Source organism: Dromiciops gliroides, chromosome 1, assembly GCF_019393635.1.
Source record: "Dromiciops gliroides isolate mDroGli1 chromosome 1, mDroGli1.pri, whole genome shotgun sequence".
In the NCBI taxonomy this organism is placed as follows: Eukaryota; Metazoa; Chordata; class Mammalia; order Microbiotheria; family Microbiotheriidae; genus Dromiciops; species Dromiciops gliroides.
Window position 1 is genome coordinate 254,352,195 of NC_057861.1, and position 24,896 is coordinate 254,377,090.

Sequence of the window (24,896 nt, forward strand, 5' to 3'; positions counted from 1 at the left end):
GGAATTCTGGACAAGTCATTTCACTTCCTCGGGACTCTGTTTCCTCATCTTTATAATAAAAGGATTGAACTAAATGACCAAAGAGATCCCTCTCATGCTGAATCTATGCTCTTTATTTTTTATTTATTTATTTTTTTGTGCGGGGCAGTGGGGGTTAAGTGACTTGCCCAGTGTCACACAGCTAGTAAGTGTCAAGTGTCTGAGGCCAGATTTGAACTCAGGTACTCCTGACTCCAGGGTCAGTGCTTTATCCACTGCGCTACCTAGCTGCCCCGAATCTATGCTCTTCTGACCTCTAAGATATCTGTCAGCTCTAAATCTGTGCCCCTGTTGTCTTCTGCCCTAAATTTCCCTGGCCTCTTAAACGGCAAAGTAACAGTGCCTAAGAGAGTAATAGTTTTTATCTGCTACTCTTCCCCTAGCCACCACTCTCATTCCTCATTATAACCTATAGGATCATAGAATGTTAGAGCTGGCTGGGAGCTTAGAATTCCTCTCTTCTGCCTTATTTTACAAATGAGGATACTGAGAATCAAAAAGGAGATTTGGGGTCTTTAGCTGTTAAACTTGAACCCACTTTATCTGAGCCAGAGGTTCTCACAGTTCTGTGCTTGGAGCAACATCTACAATTCACCATCAACCATAAAAGTCTAGCACAGGGGCAGCTAGGTGGCGCAGTGGATAGAGCACCGGTCCTGGAGTCAGGAGTACCTGAGTTCAAATCCAGCCTCAGACACTTAACACTTACTAGTTGTGTGACCCTGGGCAAGTCACTTAACCCCAATTGCCTCACTTAAAAAAAAAAAAAAGTCTAGCACAGGGCTTCTTAAACTTTTTCCACTCTCAACCTCTTTTCACCCAAGAAATTGTTACATGCTCCCGGGTATATAGGAATATAAAATAGGTATACATAACCTTTTACTTTTGCCAAATTTTTCACAACCCCCACATTCAGTTACCCCTCCGAGGTCCCCATACAGTTTAAGAAGCTAGGATCTAGACCATCTCGTGAATGAAATAGCCTCTGAACTCACAAATCTCTTCCTCACTTTTCTTAAAAGCTTTCCTGAAGTCCCATCTTCAGATGGCTATTTTTTATTAAAAGCTATTCTTTTTAATTCCCCCATCTAATTAATAATAGTACCCCTGTGGGCATGGTGCTTTCCAGTCAAAGTTCATTCCATGGGGCAGCTAGGTGGCGCAGTGGATAGAGCACCAGCCCTGGAGTCAGGAGTACCTGAGTTCAAATCCGGCCTCAGACACTTGACACTTAGTAGCTGTGTGACCCTAGGCAAGTCACTTAACCCCCGTTGCCCCACAAACAAACAAACAAAGTTCATTCCAATGTATTATCTCATTTGATCCTCAAAGTCCTTTTAGGTAAGCCCAAAAGGTCTGATATCTTCATATTCCAAATGAAGAGAGGAGTTAAAAGGTAGTAGCAAGGGGCAGCTAGGTGGCACAGTGGATAGAGCACCGGCTCTGGAGTCAGGAGTACCTGAGTTCAAATTCGGCCTCAGACACTTAACACTTACTAGCTGTGTGACCCTGGACTAGTCACTTAACCCCAATTGCCTCACTAAAAAAAAAAAAAAAAGTAGCAGCAAGTAAATGATGGAGCTGGGGAAAGAATCCAGGTTTTTTGACTCCTGGTTCATTATACTTGTGAGGAAGCTAAGTTGCCTCTGTTACTTTCTCTCTCATGCAGGAATTCTAGTGCAGGTCTTCACGTATCTGTGGGGTTATTTTCTCCCAGTTAAGATTATGGACTCTTCGAAGGCCGAAACTGTATCTTATCTATGCTACTCTCTCAAATAAATCCCTCTCCTAACATTTATTTAAGGGAGAAGTCAACAAAAGCAGTGAGGGAAGGGCAGAAATAATGTAAAGAAGAATGAAAAATGACCTTGTTGAAATGACACATATACTTTTGTTCTATTAGCTGGTTGTTTCCATGGCCACATTTTTATATGGTTATTGGATGGTAGTCATTAAGAATAAAGTTTTGAGTCATTATAAATGGAGATGAACTTTAAACATTGCCTAGATGCAGTGAGAAAACTGGCATTAGAACTCCCCTTGCACTTGGAATGAAAAGATCTGGGTTCAAGTCCCAGTTCTATAACTTTAGACAGGTTACATGACCTTCCCTAGTATCAGTTTTCTCTTCTATGAAATGGACATTTATACACTGCAGCTCTAAAAAGTCATCTAAATGTAAGCTGTTGGTTGTTTTAATTACTATGGTAAAAGCATGCTTGAGGTCTGTTGCCTGCATGGTATCTACACTGACTCCCCCTATAAAATGTCATCAGTAGTAATTTATCTGACCTTTATCATAAAGATTTGGGATTTTTCCTTGTGTGGTTTTTTTTTTAATTCTACAAAGCATTTTCTTTTTTTTTTCCTTAATAGTATTTTATTCTCCCACAATTACATGTAAAGATAGTTTTCAACATTAATTTTTGTAATATTTTGAGTTCCAAATTTTTCTCCTTCCCTCCCCCCTCCTCAAGATAGCAACCAATCTGATATAGGTTATATATGTACAATCATGTTAAACATATTTCCACATTAGTTGTGTTGTGAAAGAAGAATTAGAACAAAAGGGAAAACCCACAAGAAAAAAAACAAACATCAAATAAAGTGAAAATAGTATGCTTCGATCTGCATTCAGACTACATAGTTGTTGTGTGTTTTTCTGGATGTGGAGAACAATTTTCCATCATGAGTCTTTTGGAATTGTCCTGCATATTGCTGAGAAGAGCTAAGTCTATCACAGTTGATCATCCCACAATGTTGCTGTTACTGTGTACAATGTTCTCCTGGTTCTGCTCACTTTACTCAGCATCAGTTCATGTAAGTCTTTCCAGGTTTTTCTAAAGTCTGCCTGTTCATCATTTCGTACAGCATAATAGTATTCCATTACATTCATAGACCACAACTTGTTCAGACATTCCCCAATTGATAGGCATCCCCTTAATTTCCAGTTCTTTGCTACCACAAAAAGAGCAGCTATAAATATTTTTGTACATCTGGGTCCTTTTCCCTTTTTTATGATCTCTTTGGGATAGAAACCTAGTAGTGATATTGCTGGGTCAAAGAGTATGCACAGTTTTATAGCCCTTTGGGCATAGTTCCAAATTGCTCTCCAGAATGGTTGAATCAGTTCATAATTCCACCAACGATGCATTAGCATTCCAATTTTCCCACAGCTTCTCCAACATTTATCATTTTCCTTTTTGTCATATGAGCCAATCTGATAGGTATGAGGTTGGTACCTCAGAGTTGTTTTAATTTGCATTTCTTTCATCAATCGTGTTTTAGAACATTTTTTCATGTAAATGTAGATAGTTTTAATTTCTTCATCTGAAAACTGCCTGTTCATATCCTTTGACTATTTCTCAATTGGGGAAATAAATATTTGGTTTTTTACCTTCAGTAGGTTGTAAGGAGAGGCAGCTAGGTGGCAAAGTAAATAGAGCTTCAGGCCTGATGTCAGGAAGATTCATCTTCCTGAGTTAAAATCTGGCCTCAGACACTTATGAGCTGAGTGACCCTGGGCAAGTCACTTAACCCTGTTTGCCTCAGTTCCTCATGTGTAAAATGAACTGGAGAAGGAAACAGCAAACCACTCCAGTATCTCTGCCAAGAAAACCCCAAAAGGAGTCATAAAGAATTAGACACAGCTGAAAAATGACTAAACTGAACCTATTATAAGGAGGCTCATAACTGAACTCATTGATTAACATCAAGAAAATAATCTATTGATAATTAATTTTTTTACTTGATAGAGTAAATAAACATCTCTTTCTATATCTTTTGAATGCATAATCCTATCCAGAGCTAAAGAGAGAAGCAGGGTATCCTTTTTAATTTTTTCATTGTTGTTATTGGGATTAAGAATTCTATTATACGAGGAAAAAAACCCGATAAATAAATTCCATCTGTGCTGTTTACTGTGCTCTATTGTAACTAGATCCTCCTGTTGTTGTCTTCTGTGGCCTCTATGTTCAGAACAAGTCGACATGATAACTTTACTATTACTTCTGGTTAACATTCTTCTTTTGGTAGCAGTGATTTTTGGTCACTGTGCAAATGCTTGCTTTCCTTTTCTTTCTTTTTCTTTTGTTCCTTCCTTCCTTTCTTTTTTTTTTTTTGGACTGATTCTCTTCTTATATGTTACAAGAGAATACTGCCTAACACAACACCTGGCATATGATATACCTAATAAGACCAGGGTTCTCCTGTTTCCCTGAAGTAGGTTCTAGTTTTCCCTAAAAGGCAACAAAATTTGTTCATGGGACTTGATTGTCCCCCTGTTTCTGTTGATGGGGCAATTTTCTGGTCACCTAAAGGCATAAAAAGTCCCACCCTTGTAAAGTCAGGGCCCCTCTGACTGAGTGAATCACTGAGGACCACAGTTATCCTATCCTATCCTGCTGACTAGATAAATTTCCATTTGGGATGGGTGGGTAAGGGGTGCGGCCCCACTTCTTTGCAGAGCTAAGTGCTTCTTTTATCTTTATATGCCAGTTGCCTAGCCCTGCTGCTCTGGCAAAGTTAACCTCTTTTGTTAGCTATTCAATGACTTTCCAGTCCCTGTTTCATCCCAACCACAAACCTAAAGAAACAGGACGTTTGTATTAGGCCTTTCCCTACCATTTGGCATAGTCAGAGCTTATTAAACAGCATTTGTTCAATTGAAATGACTTGCTACCTGAAAACATCACAGAATCGGCTATGGAGTTGGGCAGAACCTCAGAAGTTATCTAGGCCATGGCTGAAGAGAAATCCCCTCCATCGCAAGCTCTGGAACAAGTCATCCTGTAGCAGAAGGGAGGGGGAAACTGCTACCTCCTGACTACTCCCAGTCTATAAGTGCTGTGGGAAGCCTTCATGTATAGGAAATTTTTCTTCACAGTCATCATGAATCTGCTTTTCTTCAGTTTCTCCTCATCACTCATTATTCTGCCCTCCACTAACCAGTCTAGTGCCTTTCCCTCAATGATTCTTTCATTTAACAGTCATTTATTAAGCACATATTATGAGCAAGGTACCAATGATATAAAGATAGAAATGGCAAGAGGCTCCTGCCCTCAAGAAGCTTGAATTTTATTGAGGAATACAGCATGGGGGGCAGGTAGGTGGCTCAGTGGATAAAGCACCAGGCCTGGATTCAGGAGGACCTGAGTTCAAATGTGACCTCAGGCACTTGACATTTACTAGCTGCGTGACCCTGGGCAAGTCACTTAACCCTCATTGCCCTGGGGGAAAAAACCAAAAATTTTAAAAATGATAAAAGATTTTGGGGGGCAGCTAGGTGCCGCAGTGGATAAAGCACCGGTCCTGGATTCAGGAGTACCTGAGTTCAAATCCAGCCTCAGATACTTGACACTTACTAGCTGTGTGACCCTGGGCAAGTCACTTAACCTTCATTGCCTCTCAAAATAAATAAATAAATGTGAATTTTTAAAAGCCACAGAAAACAAATATGCACAGTCCAGAAAAAACAGATTCCCACATCAGCTATGTCCAGAAATGTATATCTCTTTATCTTGAGTCTGTCACGTGTCTGTCAGGTGTGAGTACAGTGCTTCATCATTGGTCCTCTGGAATCAGTCAGTCATTTAATTATCCAGAGTTAAGTCTTTTGAAGTTAATTTCTTTACAATGTTGTTGTTGTATAAATTGTTCTCCTATTGCCATTCAATTCATTCTGTGTCAGTTTATACAAGTCATCCCAGGTTTCAATCAAGCCATCCCTTTCATTCTTACACCTCGGTAATATTCCACCAAACCCATTGCAACCTTTCAATTCACCTTAATATTTCCCTAAAGGCAGAGAAAGCAACTTGGAGAAATTCTGTCCTAAATCTGATTCTTACTAAAAGGATTAGTCACTGATTACAAGGGGTAGAAATGATGGGAACTTTGGAGTTTAAGTTAAAAATAGAGCCAGAGAGAAAAGCCAAACGTAGTTAGGAATGTTAAAGATCAAGATGAGTGGAAACAGAGGAAGACTACTAAAAAGAATTAAGAGGTAAAGGGAGTCAGTAGAGCTATTCTAGAAAAAACAAAAAGATTAGAGAATAGTTAGGAGTGCTAATGGGGGTGGATGGGACAATGATAATTGACAACCAAAGAGAAGGCAGAGCTGATTCATTCTTATCTTACTTGGTGGAGTTTTTTTTCCATTACACCAAGGAAAATGACCTTTACTCTCAAAATGATAAAACAAAAATGGCAGCACCAATAGCCCTTGATAAATTAAAATTCTTTGGCACAGACAAACTGTATGTTTATGTACTAAAAGGACTAGTGGATTGGTTTGTATGTGACTTTCTGAACCACTATTGGTGATAATATGAAAGATCAGATAGTGGGAGAAATATCTCAGCTCAAAGAGTACTCATTAATGGTTTGATGTCAACTTGGCAAGAGGTCCCATGGTGCTGTTTAACATTTTTATCAGTGATTTGAATAAAGATATAGATGGTTTGCTTATCAAATTTGCAGTGACAGGAGGGAGGGAGAGCACAGTAGCAAAGATCTAAAATAATCTTGACAGACTAGAGCATTGAACTGAATCAGAGTCTTACACTGGGGTTCAGAAAATTAACTTCTCAAGTACAATTTAGAAGAGAATGGAAGGGAATAAGGGGGCAGCTAGGTGGCGCAGTGGATAGAGCACCAGCCCTGGATTCAGGAGGACCTGAGTTCAAATCCGGCCTCAGACACTTGACACTTGCTAGCTGTGTGACCCTGGGCAAGTCACTTAACCCCCATTGCCTCACCAAAAAAAAAAAAAAAAAGGAAGGGAATGGTCTCCATGGGACACAGAGAGCGAGTGCATTCCAGGACTGGGAGGTGTCCAGTGCAAAGACAAGGAGACAAGGCCCAATAAGGCTAGAAGAATAGGTTGAATCTGGGTTATATAGTGTTTTAAAAGCTAAACAGAGGGGGCAGCTAGGTGGCGCAGTGGATAGAGCACCGGCCCTGGAGTCAGGAGTACCTGAGTTCAAATCCGGCCTCAGACACTTAATACACACTTACTAGCTGTGTGTGACCCTGGGCAAGTCACTTAACCCCAATTGCCTCACTTAAAAAAAAAAAAAGCTAAACAGAGGAATTTATATTTTATTCTAGAAGCAATAGGGAACCACTGAAGTTTGTTAAGTAGGGGAGTTAGTTGCATGGTGAGATTTATGCTTAAGGTCTGTGCCAAGGAATTTGAATTCATCAAGGGCAGTTGGTGTTACCATTTTTGTTTTATCATTTTGAGAACAAAGGTCATTTTCCTTGGTGTAAGTAAGATAAGAATGAATCATCTCTGCCTTCTCTCTGTTGTCAATTATCACTGCCCAAAAAAGAAAAGAAGGTGTGAAAAAATTGGAACACTAATGCATTGTTGGTGGAGTTATGAACTGATCCAACCATTCTGGAGAGTAATTTGGAACTGTGCCTAAAGGGCTATAAAATTGTGCATACTCTTTGACCCAGTGGTACCACTGCTAGGTCTGTATCCCAAAGAGACCATAGAAAAGGGAAAAGGACCCACATGTACAAAAATATTTATAGCGGCTCTCTTTGTGGTGGCAAAGAATTGGAAATTGAGGGAATGGCTAAACCAAGTTGTGGTCTATGAATGTAATGGAATAGTATTGTACTGGAAGAAATGATGAGCAGACAGATTTCAGAAAAACCTGGAAAAACTTAAGTGGACTGATGCTGAGTGAGATGAGCAGAACCAGAACATTGTACACAGTAACAGCAACATTGTATGATGATCAACTGTGATAGACTTGGGTCTTCTCAGCAGTGCACTGATCCAAGACAATTTCAAAGGACTCATGATGGAAAATGTTCTCCACATCCAGAAAAAGGAACTGTGGATTCCGAATGCAGATTGAACCATTCTATTTCTACTTTTTGGCTGTTGTTTTTTATTCTTTTTTTGCCGTTTTTCCCTTGTGTTCTGATTCTTCTTTCACAAGATGATTAGTGCAGAAATATGTTTAATGTGATTGTATGTATATAACCCATATCAGATTGCTTTCTGTTTGGGGGAGGGGGAGGGAAGGGAGGGAGGGAGAAAAATGGTAACTAAAAGTCTTATGAAAACAAATGTTGAAAACTATCTTTACATGTAACTGGAAAATAATAAAAATACTTTTATGATAAAAAAATTAAATTAAAAAAAATTTATCACTGTCTCATCCACCCTAATTAGCACTCCTAACTATTTTCTAATCCTTTTCTTTTTCCTAACATAGCTTTACTGACACCTTCATCTTTTAGTTCTTTTTGCTGGTTTTCCTCCATTTCCACTCACCTTGATCTTTAGCATTCCTAACTAGGCTTGCTTTTTCTCTCCTCTAGTTCTATGTAAGTGGGAGGTGATGAGACCTTAAACTAAGGTGGTAGTTATATGAATGGCAAGAGGGATAAGATTCAAGAAATATTGTGAGGGGGGCAGCTAGGTGGCGCAGTGGATAGAGCACCAGCCCTGGAGTCAGGAGTACCTGAGTTCAAATCCGGCCTCAGACACTTAACACTTACTAGCTGTGTGATCCTGGGCAAGTCACTTAATCCCAATTGCCTCACTTAAAAATAAATATATATTATGAGAGTAAACATGGCAAGATTTGGCAACCAGTTGAATATGTGAGATACAGTTCAGTGAGTTCAGGATAATCAAGATTATGAACCTGAAGCACTAGAGGGATGATGATTCCTTCAACAAAAATAAGGAAGACTGGAAGAGAAAAGGGTTTCGGGGGTAAAGGTACCAAGTTCAAGTTTTTAGACATGTTGAATTTAAGAAGCTACTTCTCTGTGTTCCTCAGAGTTCCCAAAATAGTGCCAGGACCTTTTCAGGGGCTTAGTCATAATTAGTAATTATCTGATCATTAATTACTGACAGACTTCGCCAGTTTTTGTTTTGGTATTTTTTATCAATATTACATTACAAACAATAAATGTTAAAAATTGTTTTGACCTGTTATTTGGGGAAAAATAAAATATTATTTTTTAAAATTACATTTACAAGGAACTTAGCTTTATGTTCATTTACAGTTTAAAAAATGAAGTTAAACGTCAAATTGTCAGTGGTAATGGTTGAAGATTCAAGGTTCTTTTCCTAGTAGAACAAAATGCTCTATTTGTAATTGTAAGAATATTTTTAAATTCTTAGCTCAATCAAATGTTTAAATTTCAAATGAGAGATGTACTATAAATGACACTATGTTATTATTTTTTGGAGCATTTTTCTTTCCCTTCCCTTTCTGAATTGGCAGAGGACTTACATTATCTGGAGATAGGTACATTTATTTCTGTCAGCATAATTTTATGAATCATGGAATTCTTCTCAAGCAAATGAATCATTCTGATATTTCTTCATGTTATTTGTTCACCAAAAAGGAAAATATCCCATTTGAAATTATGGATGACATTTTTACTCTGGAGAAAAATGCACATTAGCAGTAAAAACTTAATATATCCAATTAACAAGATCATAGGATGTCAGAGTTGGAAGGTAACTCAGAGGTCATCTGGGCCAATCCATACCTGAATTTGTCATGAAGCATTTGATTTAAAGATCTCCAGTGAGCTGGAACCCATTATCTTCCAGAGTAGTCTGTTCCACTTTGGGATAGCTTTAATTGTTAGGAAGTTTTCCTTATGTCAGTTCTAAATTTGCAACTGCAACTTCTACCCATGATTTCTACTCTGCTTTTAGAGCCTGTCTTTTCTTCATGATTAGCATTCAGATTCTTGAAGATTGCTAGAATAGGCCTTCTCCAGTTTTTTCAGCTAATTCCCACGTGGCATGAACTCTACTGAGTTCTACTGCTGCCCCTGACCCTCATTATGACCTGGCTATGTGTCAGTGTGAAAGTCACTTAACTTCTTGGCCACTATTTCCTCATCTGTGAAATGGGAATAATAATAGTACCTACCACACAGGCTCATTCTGAGAATCCAATGAGATAACATGTAAAATGTTTTGTAAACTGCTAAAAGTGCATTTTAAAGTGATGGCTTAGTGGTAGCTACCATCATCTTCATCTTCTAGATCTTTTTTTTGAAGGGGGGGTGAGGCAGTTGGGGTTAAGTGACTTGCCCAGGGTCACACAGCTAGTAAGCGTTAAGTGTCTAAGGCTGGATTTGAACTCAGGTCCTCCTGAATCCAGGGCCGGTGCTCTATCCTCCACTGCACCACCTAGCTGCCCCCATTTTCTAGATCTTCATCTTCAGCATCATCCCCTCTTCTAGAAATTTTCCATGTGTTCTTAATGTTCTTAAAATCTGTCATCCAGAACTAAATAGCAATGTTCCATTTGTGATTGAGCAGGAAAGAGTATGATAGGACTGTTGTTGTTCAGCCATTTAGTCATGTCCAATTCTTCATGACCCTGTATGAGGTTTTCTTTATGAAGATACTGGAATGGTTTGCCATTTCCTTCTCTAATGGATTAAGGCAAACAGAGGTTAAGTGACTTGCCCAGGGTCACACAACTAGTGAGTATCTGAGGTCAGATTTTAACTCAGTTCTATCTGACTCCAGGCCCAGCTCTCTTATCTACTTATCTACCTAGCTGACTCCACTATCACCTCTCTAATAATGTCCTATCCCAATTCTCCTGTGTTACCTCCCAGTTGCAATGAAATGTTTGCTAGCAAAGGAGGCTGAAACCATTATTTGGAAGAGAGTTTAGGTTGTTTGTTTTTTCCCTTCTGTCCCCATTACAATGCTAATTTTTAAAAAATGTGTTGTATGTTTGAAGAGATATATTCAGCATCTAATATATTCAAATTATTCTAAAAAGTTGTTCTAGGTCAAATGGCAGTGACTATGCAATTATCATTCATCCTATATTTGCCATTAGTAATATGGGTAAAATGCTATATGCTAAAAGGGCATGTGGCAATAATAGCATGACCAGTATTTATACCTGCCCTGCTACACCAAGTTTCTTTTTATCCTCCCACTCTGTCCCCTTGGGCTCCAGCTGAAGCTAATAGAGTTAAGATGGTACATGTCATTTCTTGGCCCTGGGGTCAGCTTTGGATTATCTTTTCCCATGGAGAGAAGAGTTGGTTGGTGAAGGTAATCAAATGAAATGTAGTCAGCTGGGTGAAAGGCAACCCAGGGAGCTACATCAGAGGTCTACCTCTACCTTCTCTCTTAAGTTTTCTTGCCAAGAAAAATAGGGCCACAGCCCAGCAACTTGATGGCAGGGTGGTGCACCCTCACAGTAGGGTATGGTTCCCAATGGGTGTGAATAAATGGGAGTTGATGATACTTTGATTGCCCCCCCCAATTAATCAAAACCCACCTAACCAGAAACTTTAATTAGAAAAACATTTTTTCCCTTCACCCCGATTCTTCAAGATAGATATAAACTAAAAGACCTTTGAGATCAAATCCAACTCTGATTCTATGGAAGGAGCTGGAATTAGGTATTTTTTTTTAAGTAACCATCCACAGTGATAATGTACTTTAGGTGTGATTAAGGCATGTCCCTGAAGATCCCAACACATTAAAAAAAAGTTTACTTTATGTTCATTTCACTCTAATTAGTAAGAGTAAAAATGGAAGAGTTTATCTTATAAATATTATCAACAATAAGTGTGAACTTTTAAAAAACGCTTTTCTACTTACTACATTGCCCCCATCCCCTTAGTATTCTAGTTTGTTGAATTTTTACTGTAATCTATGTGTCATTTTACACAGAAGACATTCTATCTTCTTTCTTATGACCATAAATGAGCCATAGTTAGAAGAAAGATAAGAAAAAGTAAAGAAGACAGAGAAACAATCAGAAATAATACAGTGTCTGCTCAAAAAATGACTGGGTCTTCAAAACTCTAAAGGAGACTTTGGATTTTTTCTTCAGCCCTCTAGAAAATTTATTAATCATCAGTTCCCCTTTCTACCTTTCAAAATTTCTTAGCGTTATCTCCTATTTTCTAGTTTCTCCTGTCTCAAACATAGAAAGTTATTTCTATACTTTGCTATGACCTACCCTTCAGCCTCTATCCTTGATCCCATCTCTTCCTGTTGCCCTTGGGCTTTGCTTCTGAAATTATCTATTTTCTATCATTCATCTTCAATCTCACTCTCTCCCCACAGGTTTCTTCTCATCTTCCTGCAAACATGCTAAAAATTACATAATTCTGTAGTTGGAAGGAACCCCAGGGGCCATCAAACCCAACTAGTACGTGACTGAGAACCCTTTTCAACATCCCCAGTTAAAGGTCATTCAGTCTTCCCTTGAAAAACTATGTAATTGGAGGGCTCAGAATATTCCAGTTATTAAAACAAAACAAAACAAAAAAACCAACCCTATGCCATCTGGCTACTCTCCTTTATTTCTTCTCCCCTTTCTTAAGGAACTTCTTGAAAAAGTTATCTAAAAAGTCATTAGGACTGTACTCCCAGACATTTTCATACTGTACCACATTTACTCCAATCATCTTCCCTATCCCAATGGAACCTTGGTCTTAACCCAGGACATGGGTCTCTGATAGGTAAACCTTCACCTTATCTTGCCTGGAAATAGAGCTTTACACCATACCACCAAACATCCCCTCCAAACCCTAATTTCCAGCTCCCCTTTACATATTGTCTTCCTGAATAGAATGTAAGCTTTTTGAGGTCAGAGACCATCTAGCTTGCTTACATTTGTAGCCCTAGTTCTTTAACACAGGGTCTGGTACCTAGTAAGCACTTAATAAATGCTCCATCTACTACTTTACCAGTCACTCTTTCCTTAACCTTTTGCAGGCTGGTTACTATTCATACTACTTACTCCTCTACTGAAACTACTTTCTCAAAGGCCACCTCCAAATCCCCAAATCCAGTGGCCTTTGTTCAGCCTTGATTCAATTCAGTTAAACAAATATTTAAAGGGTTTTTTCCTTATAAAACTCTATTCTAGGGGGGCAGCTAGGTGGCGCAGTAGATAAAGCACCAGCCCTGGATTCAGGAGGACCTGAGTTCAAATCTGGTGTCAGACACTTGACACTTACTAGCTGTGTGACCCTGGGCAAGTCACTTAACCCTCATTGCCTTGCAAAAAAACCCAAAAAACAATAACTAAGTAGCCCTTGATCTGACAGATTTTACATCCTATGCTAGGTCAGGGTAGAGGAATGAGTAAAACATAGACACAAATTGGGGCAGGTTTCATGGAGGAAGTAACACTGAGCTGAAAGAAGAAAAGGATTCCTAGGGGTGGAGATGAGGAGGAAGTGAATTCCAAGTAGGGGAGATGGCCTGTGGAAATGTCCAGAGGCAGGACCTAGAATATCAAGTTCAGTGAATAGCTGGTAGTCCTGTTTGGCTGGAATGCATAGCTCATGAAGGAAAATAGTATAAAAATAAGGGTGGAAAGGTCAACAGGAGTCAGATTTTGAAGGGTCTTAAATGCCAGGCTGAGGAATTTTTATTTTATCCTAAAGACAATGGGGAGCCAATGACAATTCCTGAGCAGGTATGGAAAGATCAGATATCTATGTACCTTAGGAAAACTATTTTAGCAGATTTGTGGATTCTCAGTTGGAGTCATCTCTGCCAGTGACTCCCAAATCTACATATCCAGTCAGCTTATCTCTCCTGAGCTCCATTCCTCATCTCTAACTGCACTCTGGACATTTTCCTCAGTGTCCCATAGGCATCTCAAACTCAGGATGTTCAAAACCAAACTCATTATCTTCCCATATAAACCCCTTGTTCTTCCTAACTTCCCTGTTTCCACCAAACTTCCATCATTCTTCCACTCACCCAAGTTCACAGCCTAGGAGTTATCTTCAACTCTTCATCCTCATTCACCTCCCATTTCCATTCAGTTGCAAAGTCTTGTCAAGTTCACTTCCATTCTATTAACTTAACATCTCTCCCATTTATCTCATTTCTACTCACACCACAACCACTCTATTCCATACTTATCACCTCTTATGTAGACTATTGCAATAGCCTCTTTAAAAAATAAAAGTTTTTATTGATGTATTTTGCTTCTTAAATAATAATAATTATCCCTTTCCAGGGAAACCATCCCATATAACAAATGGTATTTTTTAGAGGAGAAAAAAAAAATCGGCACAATGGATTGATAAATTGAAAAAGTCCAAAAATATCCACGATGTCTAACACCTGTGGACCTCCTACCGCCACAAAAGGGTGGGTTGGGGAGCATCCTCTCATAGTCTTCATTTGTGTCCTGCATGAGCTTTATCATTTCAGTAGGTACAGCATCACAGTGTTGAATCTTATCATGCTTGGGTTCTACTCAAACCCCCAGATGTTTTTCAGACTAACTGCTATTTAGCCATACCTCCCCAACATCTGATCCTTGTGAACGTTATTTTTCTTTGAACCTAAGAGCAAGACATTAAATCCATCTTTATTAAATTTCATCTTATTAGTTTGACACAGTGTTCTAGCCTGTTAAAATCTTTTGCGATGATCCTATCATCCTGTGTGTTGCTTGTCCCGCCTAGTTTGTATCATCTGCAAAATTTGGAGAGCATGCCATCTCTGCCATTATCAAGTTATTGATAAAGATTTTAAACAGCACAAGGCCAGGAATAGGTCCTTGGAGCATTCCATCCAAATCCCTGTTTTAAGACATTATTGACAGAGGCAGCTAAGTGGCACAGTGGATAAAGCACCGACCCTGGATTCAGGAGGACCTGAGTTCAAATCCGGCCTCAGACACTTGACACATACTAGCTGTGTGACCCTGGGCAAGTCACTTAACCCCCATTGTCCAGCCAAAAAAAAAAAGACATTATTGACTACTTTTGGGGTACATGTATTTAAGTCTGCTGGTGATGCTACCAAGCAGATGGCCGGGGAATAAAATTAAAGTGAACCTGAAATAGTGGGCCAGGGGAGGCAGGTATTAGGAAGCAGGGCCTCAGGGCAGAAGTTTCAGAGATGAAAGGGTTAAAACCTCCAAAGTATATTTGCTGGTACTAAGGAAAGGCTCTTAATGAGGCTGGTTAGAAGATGGCTGTGCTTGTTGATTGAGTAACTGATCACCACTTAAGTCAGATTGAATATAAGTCAGGAACTATTTTCTTTGTTTATTTTTGTTTTGGTATTCCCAGATCCTAGTACACTGGCTAGCCCATAGAAGGCACTTAGTAAATGCCTAATGAATAAGTGAATGCTTATTCCAAAACAGTGACCTTGGCATAGGGGTCATAGTGTTAAGCCCACATTTATCTTTTCTTCTTTAGACAAGCATTCAGATACAAGTATGAGAATCATGGACTTTTAGAGCAGGGAGGAACCTTAGAAATCATCTAAGGCCATTGCCTTATTTGAAACATAAGAAAACTGAGGCTCAAAGAAGTTACATGATTTGGCCAAGGTTATGTAGCTATTAAGAGTTTGTTAAAGGTTTTGCATATTCACACAAATGGCAAAAATATTGATGTAATAACAGATTTCTGAATGTACAGAATTCATCTGATCTGTATCAGCAAATCAGTATTAATATAGGCTTTCAGATAAGATCTGAAAAGGGATCATCACCCTTCCTTGGGTCTTTGGCACTTGCTGTTACAGATGCCAGTTAGCTATTTGTAGCTCCCACCAAAGAATTAGATGTTTTAAAAATGTTTGGGGGGCAGCTAGATGGTGCAGTGGTTAAAGCACCAGCCCTGCATTCAGGAGTGCCTGAGTTCAAAATCCGCCCTCAGATACATGACACTTACTAGCTGTGTAACCCTGGGCAAGTCACTTAACCCCCATTGCCTGCAAAAAAAAAAAAAATGTTTGGTAAAATGGGATTTTCTTATCCCTGGTAGTAATAATAGTAGTAGTCTTATATCACTATGATTTGTCCTGGATACAAGCATAACATTTAAGCTAAAAAGGCTTTGCTTTATTTTGAATTCATAGTTAAAAAGTAATCTTCCTCTGGACCAAAGAGAAATTTGGCTGATAGTGACCGATGCCACACTGCAATTGGAAAATGCTGGCCTCCCGAAGACTGTGCCAGTGTGTGTGACATCATCATGTGTAATCAACCTGGAAGTCATCGAAGCCCTTACAGATGCAGCATCACATACTATCTTCTTCAAGGATGTCCTACAAGAAAATGGTAACATTAATGGTTTGGGCTCAGAGATGGGCAGTCTCCAGTCAAGAAGTGATACCATATGCCCTTCAGATATTTCCAGGTCCAAGATATAACGATGTTAAGTCTCTGGTTTAAGATAATGGACACTGTTACCATAATAACCAGTCTCTGTGAGCAATTTGAGATGATGGTGACTTAGGGAATGGTTGACCTAGAGTAAATGGGCACTACTCTGCACACATCCCCTCCTCTTATCAGGCATGAACACTTACTTGTTCCGAGTAAGTGAACAAGTCCAAACAAACTAGCCAGGCTCTGGCCTTTTTTTTTTTTTTTTAATGTTTTCCACTGTAGTTTTGGATTGCTGTTAGGAGCTGCAAGACACTGTGCATTCTGCTCTTACTGCCATTGCTAAGATCAGTTCACGTGCTAGCCCTTGGAAGTTCTTAGTGCCACCAAGGGTTCCCATTCAGCAGGCTGAGGAGAAGTCTGTTCCACAGTCTCAGGGACTGATGCCTGCTGGAAATCTTCCAGTGGCCTTGGAAGAAACAACACACCCTCCCACACATGTGACAGATGCCAGTTAGATATCTTAGTCTTATAGCTAGGCTGATTTTGACCACCTTGACGTGGAGATCAAAACTTACCTGAAGTGATTTCTCAGAGAATACTTTTGAAGACAAGTAGAGTTTAAGAAATTGTAAATGTGTAAGCTTGAATCAGTCAGCCTATTTTTCCAGGGATCAAGCTCAAATCCTGCCTGAATTGTGTTTGGATCCAGTGTTTGCACGGGTTTGGTTTTTGTTTTTTGTTTTTTTTCCAACCTAGTATAATGTACTTGCCGAGAGGCCTTGGGGCTTACCCGTAACACAATGCACATTTCATTGAAGACAATCTGTTGGAATAAACCTGACACATGACTGAGCTTTCTTTTATGACTCTAAGTAATTGGCAAAGGGCATTGTCTTCATTGGCATGAATAATTAACTTTTTTCTTTAGTGCTATAATAATCTTCAGTGTTTCTGTTGGCAGGTAGACTTATTTGTGTTGAACGAACTGTCCTCATGCTTCAAAAGCCCTTTTTGTACGGGACTGGTAGTGCTGACACCTCTGAACTAACTAGCCCAGTTATACTAGATGAATTGGATTCTACCACTCCAGTGAACTCCATTTGTAGCGTACAAGGTGGGTAGCCATCTTAATGGGCATTATTATTTTATACATTTAAAGGTATTGTTTTATTAATAATTTACTTTGTATACCAACACAGACCTCCTAAGGGTTGAAGTCTTGAATTACTGATCTTCTTGGTTTACCTCTCTGCCTCAGTTTTGTCTGTTAAACCCTTTACTACCCTGTGAAGATATGGTAAAAATAAATATTTATAATGAAAGGTTACCTCCAAGCATTAAAATTAGTAGAAATAGGGGGCAGCTAGGTAGTGCAGTGGATAAAGCACTGACCCTGGATTCAGGAGGACCTGAGTTCAAATCTGCCCTCAGACACTTGACACTTACTAGCTATGTGACCCTGGGCAAGTCACTTAACCATCATTGCCCCCCCCCCCAATTTAGTAGAAATAACAAACATTAATTTTGAATCAAGTAGGGCTAGAATTTAAACATTTGGGGTTGAGGTCCTAAGCATCAAAATGCCCCCCCCCCGTCCTATTTGTTGATTTTGGAAGGGAGCTGACACGGTTGCCCCTTTCACCTGCTTCTCCTCCTCCTTCTCCTCCTCCTCCTCCTCACTCAGAACATGGCTCTTTTATCCCAACTACTATTTGTGCTTGAGCCAACAAGGTCTTAGGTATTGTATACCATGTTTCTTTGTTTGTTTGGTTTGGTTTTTTTGTGGGGCAATGGGGGTTAAGTGACTTGCCCAGGGTCACACAGCTAGTAAGTGTCAAGTGTCTGAGGCCGGATTTGAACTAAGGTCCTCCTGAATCCAGAGCTGGTGCTCTATCCACTGTGCCACTTAGCTGCCCCCAATGTATACCATGTTTCTTAAAAATCAAACTTACTTGAAGAATAGTAATGACAAGACTGGATTCTTCCTGCCGTTCTGACTAAACAGTCCTGGAGAGAACATGGATGCATCTTTAGAATTGAGAGAGTGGGACAGAACGGATCTTCTCTTTCCTCAAGAAAATGAGACTCTAACCCTAAGATTAAGGTGCTGGTATTTCATGTGGTATATTCCCAAATGCCAACCAGAGGGTCACAAGTGTTGTCCACTTTACTGCTTACACATGTGGAGGATTAAGTACATGAGCATTAAACATCTACATTCTAAAACAAAATGAAATGAAATAAACATAATAAAAACTAAGAAAATTGCCTTTGCACAATGTATATTTTTGCTGATGGAAACAGGAATGTGGTCATATCAAGGTCTGGTAATGACTAAAGGGAAAAGTGGGCTTTTCCAATGGAGAAACGAAATTTCTGTCTAAGACATCATCTTTTTCTTTTCTCTTTTCAAACACTGAATTCATCTCTGTCAAATTTGCTTTATATTTAATGAATATAACTAAGCCAATAAAAAAGGTAATTTTCATAGGAAATTTTCAAAGATTTCAAACATAAGATCTCAAGGTCAATGGACAAGAGGGTAGACACTCAGAGTATATTAAAACGATGTTAATAGAAAATTATTTCTAGACAATGATAAGTTAAAGGAAAAGCAGGTAAAGGACAGGAACTAAGAAAAGAGATTCATCTATTTAATACATATCTTAATTATAAGAGCTTATCTACGGGCGGCTAGGTGGCGCAGTGGATAAAGCACCAGCCCTGGATTCAGGAGTTCCTGAGTTCAAATCCGGCCTCAGACACTTGACACTTACTAGCTGTGTGACCTTGGGCAAGTCACTTAAGCCCCATTGCCCTGCAAAAAAATAAATAAATAAGAGCTTATCTACATTATGTTATCTGCTATTTGCTCCTATGACCAACAATGGTACCATCATCAAAGAAGGGTACTATCTTTTTCTTTAAAAATAGCACTTTCGGGTCAGCTAGGTGGTTCAGTGGATAAAGCACCAACCCTGGATTCAGGAGTACCTGAGATAAAATCCAGCCTCAGACACTTGGCACCAGCTGTGTGACCCTGGGCAAGTCACTTAACCCTCATTGCCCTACAAAAAGTAAAAAAAGTAAAAAGAAAGCAGAAAGCTGGAAAATAGCATTCTCTCTCCTTCTTCTTCTTTTTCTTCTTCTATTTTTTTTTTTTTTGGCCAGGCAATGAGTATTAAGTGACTTGCCCAGGATCACACAGCTAGTAAGTGTCAAGTGTCTGAGACCGGATTTTAACTCAGGTCCTCCTGAATCCAGGGCCGGTGCTTTATCCACTGCGTCACCTAGCTACCCATGTTCATTTTTTAAGAGGTATAGCAGCTAGGTAGGGCTACCAAAGATCACAAAGGTAGTAGGATCAGAGACATCTGTTTAACCATTTCATGTAGTTCCCAACACAGTGCCCTGCCTAAATGGAATTTTAACAAACGAGCTTCTCCTAATAATTACCCCCTTCTCTCCTCTAACACTGCCACCTCTCTAGTTCAGGCCCTTATCATCTCACACCATTTTCTCTGCAATAGCCTGCTGGTAACTCTGCCTGCCTTCAGTCTTTCCCCATTCTAGCACATCTTCCATTCAGCCACTAAAGTGGTTTTCATAAAATGCAGGTCTGGTCATGTTACCCCCTAATCAATAAACTCCAGTGGCTTCCTTTTGTGTCCAGGAGCAAAACCAAAATGCTTTGTTTGGCATTCAAAGCCCTATATAGCCTTGCCCCTTCCCACCTTTCCAGTCTTCAATCCAGAGGCACTGGCCTCCTGGCTGTTCCATGAAATAGACCCTCCACCTCTTGACTCTGGGCATTTCTCTAACTGTCCCCCGTGCCTAGAATGCTCTCCTTCCTCCATTCTGACTACTGACCTCCCTGGTTTCCTTTCAGTCTTGACTAAAATCCTGGGGGCCATCTCCAGTTGTCCTGATGTATATTTTGCCACTGGACCCAGGTGGCTTTGGAAAAGAGAGTGAGGCTGATGGCTTTGCACCCGCCTTGCATCACTTAAATCCAATTCACGGCAAGTGAACCACTTCCCCGATGTCATGGTCCTCTTTGAAAACGAAGGACAAACAGCAACTAAAATCCTACCTCCTATGGAAAGCCCTCCCCAACCTCTCAATTCCAGTGCTTTCCCTGCCTTAGTTATTTCCTATTTATCCTGAATTTATTATAACATGCTTTGTATATATTTGTTTGCGTGTTGTCTTCCCCCACCCACCACCCCCTCATTAGTTTGCAAGTTTCTTGAGGGCACTTAGTAGGTGCTTAATAAATGTGTATTGAATTGAATTTTAATGGTGATAATTCTGGTGCCTTTCATATAAATAATACCTCCAGACAGAATAGCCCCACACAAAATACTCTCAAAAGACTAAAAAGGGGCCCCTCCAAGAACCTCAACATGCACAATTCCTTTACGAAGCTTTTTCTGACCTCCTCTCAATCCCCCAACTAGAAATGAGCCTTCCCTGCCCAAATCTTTCATGCCTCTCTTTGGCTCTTTTCACATTTTTGCTTATACTATACTTATTTGTGTACCCACTAGACTATAAGCCCTTTGAAGGGAGCAGCTGACATTTTCCAGCTCTTTATCCCCAGGACTTTGTGTCCAAACTTGGACACATACTGGCTATGTGACCCTGAGGAAATCATTTCATCTTTCGGTGCTCTGGGAGGTTGTCTAAGACTAGATTTCAGAGGAGATGCTGACCTGCATCGATAGAAGGAATTTTTTTTTTTTTTTAAGTGAGGCAGTTGGGGTTAAGTGACTTGCCCAGGGTCACACAGCTAGTAAGTGTTAAGTGTCTGAGGCCGAATTTGAACTCAGGTACTCCTGACTCCAGGGCCAGTGCTGTATCCACTGCACCACCTAGCTGCCCCTAGAAGGAATTTCTTCATCCAGGAGTCCTTTATACTAATGAAGTCATAGGTCTAGTGCCTATCCCCAGGACTTAGTGAAATGCCTTCCCTTAGCAAATGCTAAACTGAATTTCAAATTCTATTCTCTTTATCCCTCAAACCATGAGGATGGTTAATATTATTCACTATGATTGTTGGTGAATGGCAGAGACTTTCAAAGGGACTTTATTATGGGTGGGAAAAAAATGAACTTTAAATTCTAAAAGGAGTATTTTTTTACTGTATGATGAAACTGCCCTTTGGGTACTGAGATAGTGCCAGTGGTTTGTTATTTTTGGCAAGGCTTAGTTTAATGTATTATTAAGTCTTCTTTCCACTTGAGTTATATTTTCTACATTCTGAAGCAATAGACAGCTCATTCTTTAAGCAAATGACAAGGGGGAGAGTCTAGCCTTAGCCTGACTCTGCCCCTTGTAGCCCCAGGAAATTTCTGACAACCCACATTACCATAATTTTAGTCTAAGGGAGCCTATAGACAGAGGATTACATAGATCCTCTACATATCTATATATATCTATATCTATATCTATATTTATATCTATATCAGTATTTCCACCATGTGGAGTTAAATATATGTGTGTGTATTTAACCCCACATGGTAGAAATACTGAGCTTGCTTGCAAATATTTGTGGTTGTTACTAAATATACTACTTCCCTGGATGGACAAGAGGCCTTTGGGGGCTAGAGCTGTTGCCATTAATTTCAGATTTTATATGTTCTTCAACATTATTATCCCTATGCAACTCGAAAGAGCAACTACACCCTCCCATCTGTGCTCAAGTGACTTGACTCACAGGCCACCATCTTCAGAGACCAAGCGAGGATTTACTTACCATTGTTTGTCGTTCAGTCTCTTTCAGTCATGTATGACTGTGACCCCATTTGGGGTTTTCTTGGCAAAGATACTGGAGTGGTTTGTCATTTCCTTCTCTAGTTCATTTTACAGATGAGGAACTGAGGCAAAGAGGGTTAAGTGACTTGCCCAGGGTCGCCCAGCTAGTAAGTGTCTGAGACTGGATTCCATGAAGATGAGTCTTCCTGATTCCAAGCCCAGTGCTCTCTCCATTGGAACATCTACCCGCCCCTTACGTACCATATAGCCCCCTTTTTTCTTTTAGGCTTGAGAGATGTAAGACTGCTGAGACTGTTATCCTCTTCAAAATGAGAGGCTCCATCTATTTGTGGCATGATGCAGAAAAAGTATAAATTTTCAAACACTTTCTACTTGTTGACAAGAGTCACATGGAGTTTTTACAAGTTAAAGCAAAGAAGAGAGAAAATGATAGGAGTAGGAAGGTTTCGGTGCTTTCCCCACCCTCTTCCGGACTTTTCTATTTCTGTAGGGTCATCACCATCAGTGTCGTCCTCAACTCCTCACTCTCACTCAGAACCACATATCCAATAAGTTGCCAAATCTTGTCATTTCCGCCACCGCGTCTCTTCCTTCCATCTTGTTCACTCAAATAGATGTTGTTCAGTCATTTCAACTGTGTCTCACTCTTTGTGACCCCATTTGGGGTTTTCTTGGCAAAGAGTGGTTTGCCATTTCCTTCTCCGGATCATTTTATAGATGAAGAAACTGTCCACGCAGCTAGTGTCTGAGATCAGATTTGAACTCAGGTCTTCCTGACTCCAGGCCAGGCACTCTGTCTACTGCACACCCAGCTGTCCCCATTACACAGGTACCACTTTATTAGGTCAGGCCCTCAATTATCTTTCACCTGAACTCTTACAATAGCTCCCAAATTGATCTCCCTGCCTCATTTCTCTCCTCTTCAATCCATTTTCCACATCCTCTACATAGCTACCAATGTCATTTTCCTGAAAAATGACCACGTAACTCCCCTACTCAATAAACTCCAATGGCTCCCTACCTATCACTTCCAGGATCAAATAAAACTTTTTTTTGTACTTTAAAACTCTTTAGGGGCAACTAGGTAGGTGGTACAGTGGATAGAGTACCGGCCCTGGAGTCAGGAGTACCTGAGTTCAAATCTGGCCTCAGACACTTGACACTTACTAGCTGTATGACCCTGAGCAAGTCACTTAACCCCAATTGCCTCAAAAAAAAAAAAAGAAAAGAAAAGAAAAAAAGAAAACTCTTTAGGGGGCAGCTAAGTGGCGAAGTGGATAAAGCACTGGCCCTGGATTCAGGAGTACTTGGGTTCAAATCCGGCCTCAGACACTTGATACTTCCTAGCTGTGTGACCCTGGGCAAGTCACTTAACCCTCATTGCCCCGCAAAAAAAAGAAAAAAGGGGGAAAAAATAAAATAAATAATAAATAATAAAAACTCTTTACAACCTGGCCCCAACTCACCTTTCTTTCTCCTTACGCATTATGACTCTTCTGCACTCTTTAGTCCAGCCAAATGGGCCTTCTTATATTACTTATACACAATATTCCATCTCCTGCCTCAGTCCTCTTACACTGGCTCTCTCCCTTGCCTGAAATGCACTCCTTCCCCCACCCCTCTATTTCTTAGAATCCCAAGTTTCCTTCTAGTTTCATCTCAAGTATGAACCTCTGGTACCATACCTGCCTCCACCAAAATGATCTCATATCTATTTTGTATTTAAATGTCTCCCTCAATCACACTGGGTCCTTCCTCACAGCCTTTTCATGTGATAGACCTTTTGTCTTTGTCTTGTCTCCACTGTGCTTGGAATGTAATGGGTGCCTTGTAAGTGAGAGTGGATAGTCTACAGTTCTCATGAAAGGATCCTAGGGTTTTGAGCTGGAAGAGACACCAGAAATCACCCAGTATGACTCCCATTTGCTCAAGGTCATACAGGAGTGCATAGCACATCTGGATGTGAACCCAGGTTTTCTGACTCTGGGTCAATGCCCTTCTGTTGCTTTGTGCAGCCTCATCTAGACAGAGCCAATGGGCTATTGTTGGATTACATATTAATCAGCCAATAAATAAGCATTTATTGAGTGCCTTCTATTTTCCAGGTATAAGTGCTAGGGATACAAAAATAGGCAGAAGATAGTCCCTGCCCTCAAGGAGGTGAAAAGTTATTTCTTTTGTTGTCCTTTTCCCCCATAGTGGTGCAGACACCTATTTGTGGCTGAGCTAGTTCTGTTTGTTTTTTTTTTCCTTTTCTCATTCTACTTGTTAAATACAGTGTAAGTAAAATATTTTCTTTGGCCATTGCTCTTAATGTTGTTGGGGTTTTTTTCCTGATCTCTTTAATTGAGGCAACTTAAAGATTATCACTGGTCCTTCCTTCAAGAGTTATATTTATTGTACTGATAATGGAAAAGATGAGCCCCTGTCCCAGGCTTGCTCTGTGTGATGTTTATTTTAGTTTTATAGGGAAACAGGATTAAAGTACACTCATAGATAGTTTGTGATTAAAAGTTATGGGGCTTGGATAGCAATACTTTCACAAAGATGTCCTGAGAACAAAACTTCTTTAAACAACAAAGCTGGACAAGGCTTGGAGGCTTTGGAGAAAGTTCATTTGCAAGGGCTGAAGAGGGAAACACAGTGAGTGGCGCTGTCTCTGGTACAGGCCTGGCTGAGAGGAGAGCTTCACCTTTGGGGTGGAAGAAGAAAATACTGCTTAGATAGGCTATGGCAATGTTCAGCTTCCACCATCACCGAGCAAGGTACCATCCTGAGAGAGGCAGAAGTGACCCCTGTAGTAGCTCTACTGTAGCCTGCCTTGCTTGGTGAGAAGTAAAGGAAGGAAGGCGCATGTGCTCTCCCATCGTGTAATACCTTGTGTAGACTCTCTGATTTCTAGCTCTGACAATGGTAATAATTTCTGAAATAGCTGCTGGGTGGCTC

The 24,896-nt window shown here is 40.0% G+C and overlaps 1 protein-coding gene across 2 annotated transcripts in view; it reads left to right on the forward strand.

The window, feature by feature from the left end:
* Positions 1-24,896, forward strand: part of SPIDR (scaffold protein involved in DNA repair) — a 591,441-nt gene that overhangs the window by 534,667 nt on the left and 31,878 nt on the right. For both annotated transcript variants that reach the window (XM_043963245.1, XM_043963251.1), the window contains exons 15-16: positions 15,920-16,121; positions 17,134-17,286. In XM_043963245.1, coding sequence (XP_043819180.1) covers positions 15,920-16,121; positions 17,134-17,286 — 355 coding nt within the window. The remainder of the gene's footprint in view (positions 1-15,919; positions 16,122-17,133; positions 17,287-24,896) is intronic.